Source organism: Anarrhichthys ocellatus, unplaced genomic scaffold, assembly GCF_004355925.1.
Source record: "Anarrhichthys ocellatus isolate YVR2014 unplaced genomic scaffold, GSC_Weel_1.0 scaffold228, whole genome shotgun sequence".
Lineage (NCBI taxonomy): Eukaryota > Metazoa > Chordata > Actinopteri > Perciformes > Anarhichadidae > Anarrhichthys > Anarrhichthys ocellatus.
The window spans coordinates 26,334-34,974 of NW_022280258.1; the positions used below are offsets into that span (position 1 = coordinate 26,334).

Consider the following 8,641-nt stretch of genomic DNA (forward strand, 5'->3'; position numbering starts at 1 on the left):
TGTGTGTGTGTGTGTGTGTGTGTGTGTGTGTGTGTGTGTGTGTTTTTGTGTGTACTAGTGAGAGCTCAGATCTATAGATATTCTCCTGCAGCAACATCACCAGCAGGATCTAACACTTAAAACTGACAAGGGATCAATATAGCCTGCTACATGACCCATTTATACACACACATGCAGGGCCTGAATCCATGGCCCACTAACACACTGGGCTCGCATTTCTAATCCCAGATCAATAACATGGTGGCGGCTAACACAAGATGTGACTTTAACTGAGCCGCTGGGTTCTGTGCTCCACAACTTAGACACCACTTTAAATCACAACCAGTAATGGGAGACGATGCTGTTTTTTTCTGGGAATATTATTCAGTTATAAAAAAGATAAAATGGGCAAAACTGTATTTGGGTCAGCCATTCAAATGTATCTTATTGCCAATACAGCTTTGTTGGATTCTGCAAATGAACTAATATCAAAACAGTTTTTTTTGGGTTTTTTTAAAGTTTGAGGCAGTTGATTGATAATTACTTTAAACTAGTGCTGTGCCCATTGAAACATGCCTGTTGAGAGTGGTCTGAATGCTTGGCCCGCTCATAAACAACTTCACACGCGGCAAAGAACTTCCTTGGGTCAGCAACACACCTGCCATGACACAGTTACGTCACACACCCAAGTTGTGGCTACTCATGGTCAGAAACGCCGGCTCATGTGTAGCCCAAGTTGACTAAAGTGGGTGATAGCATGGCTCTAAATCAGTCATCAGAAGATGGACCCATCAAGGGACAGTGCAAACATATTTTCATGTTGCAATAATTAACCCTTGAAGATGCAGATTTTAATAATATAGCTTATTTTATGCTTTGACAAGTGTTTATGTTTTGTCTACAAGTACATCCTTTGTTATTATTGATTTATTCAGTTTGTGACTCAAACCCACAAACTATATAATATAATTATTAACACCAACCGGTACTGATTATTCAACTATGAAACATTCAAGTTGAAATCAAACTTCAATCAATTTGAATTGATCAATTTTAGTGTTACAAGATGTTATGTGATAATACGTCACAATGCTAAAGTTTTCAACTGGGATTTATGTCATAATATTAGCACAAAGTCTGTTATGATGTTTGAGGTGTAGCTTGAAAGTCTGATAAACTTTTCCTCTGGGAACACCGATGTAATATTTAAGCCACGTTTTAGATTTAGCCAAAGCTGATTTTCTAATTTCTATATTGAGTTTTCAGCAGTGGCGGGCCGTGCATTTTATACCTGGGCCTTCACTGCTGTCCTGCAGCTGAAATACCACCTTATAACCACATGATGGCGCCACAGCTATTATTTGTTTCTGAAGCTGTAACTATGCACGTAATTGTATTAAACCGTTCGGTACGAGGCTTACAATACGTTTGGATAATGCTAGAGCATTTGGAAAACGGAGGCGCTTAAATACAGGAATAGACAATGTTTTCTGTGTTCATGTAGGACAGTGGTTCTCAGCTGGTCTGGCTGTGGGACCCACCATCGTCCCTTAATGACATGCCACGGCCCATTAGTCTCTTTAGGAGACAGTTTTATGGTTTTACTTTCACAATTTAAAACATTGAACATACTGCTCTGCAGTGTCTCTCCTCGTCTCAGTCCCCTGTGTCATGGTGTGTGGTACATCTCACTCGAGTCAGGAAACTTGTCAGAATGCCCATATTTGATTAGCTGAGCTGCATCACGTGATGTGATTCACAACGCCGACTAAGCCTCTGCTGTTAAGTTTTGTTTCACGATAGTCACGTGCTCGCCCACTGACCAATCACAGCACACTCTGCACCTCGCGGCAGAGCTGCACATGGACACTGAGCTGCACGTAATGCTGATGTCATTATAGGCCAGCTAGCAGGCCTATAATGACGTCAAAGAATACGCCCAACATGTCAAACTAAAGATCTGATTGGTTGAACACTATGACAATCAACAATATCGTCCCCATTCACTTAAACTGTAAAGGGATTCACGTGTGAGTCTGCAGGCCTCGGGCCTCTCTTCTTACCTAGAGACACAGAGGTGAAATCTGATTGGATAAAAGCTCTACTTAAAACAAGCTGCACTGGAAGCAGAGCAACTGAGGAAGACAGGAGCTGTGCAATGAGAAAATAAGATAATGGGAAATAATACATGTTGTGTATTTAAGAAAAAATATTAAATGATAAAATAGCTATAACTTTGTGATTCTGTTTAGGCCAGCAGAGAAGGCTTTGAAGGTCCTGACGGCCCACCACTGCTGTGACCTACAGCCACTGGTGGTGGAGTGTACAATTCAGTAGATATTTTTTTTCAACAGTATCAGTTGATGGATTGGAAAATATCCTCTCACTTGCTCTGTGAGAGTTTCTTTGGTTTAGTTTAATGTTGTCGTCAACTCAATCTGCAGTGTGTCGCCATGAAACAAACAAAACGTTGCTTGCAAAGCCTCCAAACTGACGGTGTGTTTCAGCTGAATTCCCGCTGTGCCTTCAAGACATCTGGTAGCCAGCCTGCATGTTTTATTCACACTGTGTGTGAGAGATCGACAGAGGGAGACTGCAGGGCCTCTCGTTACCTCCTGGTGTATGGGCCGGTGTAACAGTATCTGCAGGTACGCCGGCTACCTCAAAGCTGTAGCCGTGGTGTAAGCTGATGCTTTTATGTGCCTGGTTAGCAGATGACACTCTAGACCAGAGCTCTGTATCTCTGATCATGAAGTTGTGACTGTGACCAAATGAGTGTGAGTGGGTTTTTCCAATCCTTAATAACCATGGAAACGGTATAAACTCGCATGTGAATTTTTATATCTTTCCCTATCGTGAGATGGTGTGTGTGTGTGCTGTTGAGTGTATTATTCCAGCCAGCCTCTCCCTGCTGACAGTCACTTCCCTCATCCCACAACACCCAGATCTAACACACACGCACGCGCGCATCCCTTCTCCTTAGCCAGAGGTCGTCAGCATGTCTCCTCCCATGTGTCCTTTCTTTAAACCTGTGATGTCTTCCTATGTGACCTTATTCCACTGTCATATTTCCTCATCCCAAAACAACTTGCTTTGACAGTCAAATGAAATGTTTTGACACTGCACCTCTGAGGGTTAATTAGAAATAAAATGAAAGTGTTTTCATTTGTATAAAAATTCTCTCTTCCTGTCTGGACAATCAGGTGTGTTTTGGGGGACAGGAGATGATATTCTGGAATGGGAAGCTGTTTCTTTCCCGACACACACACACACACACACACACACACACTCACTCACTCACTCACTCACTCACTCACTCACTCACTCACTCACTCTATCGACAGCAGGGTGTTTCCTGTTGGCTGCTCGCCTATATACACACGCACACACACAAACATGTAGGTGCACAAGTCTGGGTCAGTTGGTGGCTGAACTTTGATTCCTTTCCTCTTGAATCATCAAAGCCCAACAGTTACATTTTCATAACTTGTATCGGCTGATTTACTTCATCATTGATGTAAACTGGCCAACAAGCCACGATAAAGACATGATAAAGGTAATTTAGACACACATATACACACTTTGCATATGTTTGCTCTGTATTTATGTATAAATAGTAACTTCTGTGTTGGCACCAGTAGTTTGAACAAATTGGCCCAAAAATGATGATTGGATACTTTTTCCTTCTCAAATGCTGATATCAGCCTAAACAATCCAGCATCTTTCAGGCTCTAATACCAAGGACCCACCTCAACGCTTTTGGTGCCCCCAGTTGGTGTCCGATGGACAGTTTTGTCAGTGACACTGCCTTTTGCTCGGTTATCATTAGGGCCATGAAATTGCTAATGTAGTTGTTCTTTTCCTCTCTGTCCAAACAACCCCCATCTCCATCTTCTCTGCTGCAGGAGACCTTACAGCAGTTAATAGTCATGCCCCTTCCTAACATCCTCTGCATCGCCAAGGATCCCATATCAGGTAACACCCACACCCACACACCTCAGTACTAATCAAGTCCTACATTTTTCTACTGTCCGAGGGAAGTTACATGATGGCCATTTATGAAAGTTCGTAATTTAGTAAAGAAGTAACACATTTTTTTTTCAAGATTTAAGAATGGTAGAGTTCAAAACGGTGGTTACTCCAGGCACCGTCTGCATTTTGTTGCTCCTAAAGTAGTGTTATTATAGTAAGGACGGCTTCTGAGTGAGGCAAAGGTCCTTAAAGATACATACGCAAGATTTATTTTATGTCATTTCTGTGTTCGTTTATGGACATAAATAATATTGTTGAAGTAGAAGAATAATGCCTGAGGTCACCATCAACCTTTAGATAATTTCTTCAAACATTCAGTTCAAAGTCTTGCTGTTTGACTTTTATTCAACTTTTCTCTCAAAGTGACTTTTCTTCTTGTCGCTGTTATTCAGCTGTGTCGTGGTTTCTTGGGTTTGAAGTACTCTAACGTGTCTGTGTGTTGTGTTTCCTCCAGCTAAGAGCATGGAGCAGCTGAAAAGACTTTTGTTGCTGATACTAGGCTGTGCTGTCCAGGTAACACACACAAGCCCAAACACAGCAGCTTACTGTACCACCCAGTCTCTCAGCAGGAAGTCTATTTGTGTCTATTTAGTTTTGCATGTCTGACCACAGCGGTGCCTGCTGATACGGTGCAGGCTGGGACAGCAGGATCAAAATGGAGTCACATGGAGCTCCATCAATGGTTTATATATACAGTAATAAACATTAGCATTACGGTGCTTTATAATAAATATGATGCCTGCTGGTCGGCACAGTTTGGCGCTTTAAAAGCCTTTAAGAATCAGCCAGATATGGCGAGTTAAGAGTTAATTGGGTTACCTGTAGTAAAAGAGGAGGGGCTAGTCATGTGGGAGGTGGGGGTGCAGGTGGTTTCTCTGTCTGTTTGTTCTGCTCTTTGTTGTCTCTCATTTCCACCTCTCCCATGGCTCAGAACCCACCAACTTGTCTTTTGGTTTAGCTTTGTTTTCCTTTGCACACGGCTGTTCTAGTTTCTCCCTTCATCGCTCCCGCCTTCCTAATTTCCCCTCCCTTTCCTTCACTCTTCCCTCTTTTTGTCTCTCCCTCCCTCCATCTCTCCATTCATCGCTCCCCCGTGGCCTCTTTCCTGGAACCAGTAGAACCAGTACAGGTAGGGAGGGAGAGACAAAAAGAGGGAAGAGTGAAGGAAAGGGAGGGGAAATTAGGAAGGCGGGAGCGATGAAGGGAGAAACTAGAACAGCCGTGTGCAAAAAATTGATGTGAATGTTGTACAAAATAAACACTTTTCCACCTCAGCAGTGGTCCAGTTAAGGTTTGCCAAACAAACTCGCACCCCTCATCATACATACTGCATTTCCCATAGTCCTGTTCTGTTCAAAACACCAATGTGATGGCAACAAAGAGACATTAACGAGCACAGTTTTCATTCAAATGTGTTCGCTAATTTAATTTCCTACTGTGTGTGTGTGTCAGTGTGAGCGTAAGGAGGAGATGATAGAGAAGATCAAGCTGCTGGACATTGAGACCCAAGCTGCCATCGTGTCTCACATCCAGGAGGTCAGTGGAGTGCAGTGATAGAAACATGATCGACTTCACTGAATTCATCACTGAACAGAAGTTCTAAAGACTAGCAGAAGTTTGACAACAACATCGTCTTAAAGGAGACATATCATGAAAAACTCACAATCTCAGTGCTTGAGAACTGCCTTTGCAAATGTGCACCAATCAGAGCAGACTGAGCGTTTTTAGGAGGTGAACCTTTGACCTCAAGGTCCAGGTCACCTATTTCTTGGGCTTTCACCCACATCTCACAGTCTTCATCAGTAGATGGAGTTTTTGCAGTTGTCATGGAAACGGTTCAATTGTCATGTGACCTAAGTAAGTACAAATTGTGGAACTAGTCAGGTGATAACAGGTGGTTATATATACTGGGGGAGATGAATGTCCTCTTTGAGCTTTTTATTGTCCTTCACTGACTCCGATTAAAACGTTGTGTATGCACAAAGCCTGAAATATATACTTTTTAAAAACGTTTGTTTTTTTTTAAGCTAAAATTGTCAAATATTTAGTTAATTAATAGTTTTCTCTTCTCAAATGTGAGTATTTGCTGGTTGTCTTATTATCTATGATAACAAACTCAATATTTTTGATCTCATTAATCTGTTAATGTTTTTATTTAAATAACTAATTTTTGACTGCTTACACTGATTTCAAAGCGGTTGAAATGATTTTTCGAGATGTTGAAAAAAAAAAACAACAAAGACAATCTGTATTGGCCGATACGGCTCAACAATCAGCAATGTGAAAAACCGTGATGGGGAATCTCTGAAAGTTATATTTGCTTGTTTTTTTTCCGCCAATCTAATCCGTGACTTAAAACTATGATACGTTACGATCCATTGCATCCTTGTTCTCCATCTATCTATCTGTGTGCACCATGAAACAGTCCAACATCAGCTGACATCAAAGAACAATAACCTCTCGCTCAGCAGTAATCACTTAAAGGCATTTTGTTCTGAATGTGATGTTTAATATAGCTCCTTCCTATTTCTGTCATTACTCGCTGTGTGGACAAGCATTGTTCAAACTCACACAATTTAACTGTTTTAAGATCCCGAGGTTTCCAATTGTGTCAAAAAAAATCAAGCCAAATTACAGCAGTAATGAGTGTGGGAAAAACGGCAAGTCATTTCAAATCAAGCATCAGCTGTAAAAAGTGTCACTTGGGTTTTAATATTTTTACTAACGATATAAAAGTGCACTACTGAATTATTTTATGTTGTTTGTTGCAGGTGACCCACAACCAGCTGAATGTTCTGGACCTGTCCTGGCTGGAGGAAGTATCGGAGCTGGCTCACGAAGAGCTGGCACCTCTGTCCCGTAACATGGCTGTGTCGCTACAGCAACTCATCGACCAGAGAGACAAAGCCAGTGAGGTACTGTGACTCACACATTATTTTATAAACAATGATGAGAATATTTATCACACTTTAAATACACGTTATTATTGTCTACTTCTTGTATGGTTACATAGGTTTGATTATTGTAATAAACCCTCTGAACTCCAAGCAATTTTATGGCATTTTTAAAAATATTTTTGCTCCTGTCAAGTTTTATTCACCCTGACCTAGTTTTTCACTGCGTTGTATACGTCCTGCACCTCTATAGAAACAGCACAATTATGGCTAGAAGTAGAGAGGACTCAATTATGTCCTTTGTACAGTATAACACAGTTATAATGCCATACATCATTAAAAAGAACCATGCAAGTTCATTGATTATTTATTTTACCAAAATTTGAATAAATGTAACATTTTTCCAAGGGCCCACAAGCGTGACCAGCATTTGAAAGTCTCCACATACTTTAGCCTACATATAGAACTATTTACATGTGTTCAACCTTTCTGCTCTTTGTAAACTTTGTCACTGTTGGTCTCCAGTGGCGCTGAGGAGCACAGAATTTAATGTTTTTTACAGGATCTGGTTCGTGCAAATGGATTTTAGCAACATTTTAATTGAGATTAAAGTGATTTTGATGAAACATCACTATTTTAAGCTTAGATTTGGTTATTTTTAGAAATTCAATGATAATTTCTGTCGTAACATTTTCCGGCTATGATTAATTGTGTAATTTTAGCATTTTCTTCAAAGAAAAACCCTGTTGGCGGGTTGTGGGGTTCGAGTCCAATTTGTAATGTTAAATAGTGAAATACTGTCTGAGGATTTTCCACTTGAACACAATAATAAATCAGGAAACTTCTCAAATTTAAAGAAGAAAATCAGCAGAAGTCTGCCTGTAACATTTCAACGGGAAAACAAGAATGAAACGTGAATTTAGCAAAAACACTTCTGCCTTCCAGGTGATTGTGGATCTGACCCAGGAGAGGGACTACCTGTCCAGTCAACAGCCCCAGGAAGGGTGCAGGAACCTGGGCATGAGCAGCCCAGAGCGTGGGCAGAGATCTAGGGGAGTGGGAGTAAATAACGGTGGATCGGCCTTGACTGTGCCAGGGCTGACCAAAGAGGAGAAGCAGCATCTGTCTGTGGAGCTCGCTGACACCAAAGCCAAGCTACGCAGATACAGACAAGAACTGTGAGTGTGGGTTGCTTGTAACGTGGAAGGTGTCGCTTATAGTGACGACCTCATGTGGCTAAAGCAGCAGCTCATTTCTTACTGTTACACAGCAGTCCTAAAGGGTTCTGTGGGTATTGCTGGTTTAAACTGTGGTGATAAAACAGCAGCTGGTAGTCATTATATATGCAACATAGCTTATTATGCTGTCTAGTTCTGATAGATGCGCAATGTAATCACATAGGGGGATCCATCTATTTGCAGGTAAACTATATACTCCCACTTTACACACAGCAACTGGAAGTCATTCTGCAGAATGTACTGTCTGGATTCATTCACATAGTATATTAAAGACTTGCTGTAAGTCTACTGTGTGTTTCTACAATGTCATTACTGTTAGTTTTCAAACTCTTCAATTACATCAAGCTTTCTAGACATTACCAGGGCGTGGGGCTGATGATACAACGTAATTAAGGATTGTAAAAAAAAAAAAAAAATTAAAAATGATTGAAGCTGAACTATTAATTTATTTTGTGTGTGTGTGTGTGTGTGTGTGTGTGTGTGTGTGTGTGTGTGTGT

At 41.0% G+C, this 8,641-nt stretch overlaps 1 protein-coding gene across 1 annotated transcript in view; it reads left to right on the top strand.

The window, feature by feature from the left end:
• Positions 1 to 8,641, top strand: part of LOC116400976 (protein Daple-like) — a 37,563-nt gene that overhangs the window by 9,018 nt on the left and 19,904 nt on the right. Inside the window, exons 4-8 of the mRNA XM_031879111.1 lie at positions 3,885 to 3,954; positions 4,466 to 4,524; positions 5,464 to 5,547; positions 6,783 to 6,926; positions 7,851 to 8,083. Of these exons, the coding sequence (XP_031734971.1) occupies positions 3,885 to 3,954; positions 4,466 to 4,524; positions 5,464 to 5,547; positions 6,783 to 6,926; positions 7,851 to 8,083 (590 nt within the window). The remainder of the gene's footprint in view (positions 1 to 3,884; positions 3,955 to 4,465; positions 4,525 to 5,463; positions 5,548 to 6,782; positions 6,927 to 7,850; positions 8,084 to 8,641) is intronic.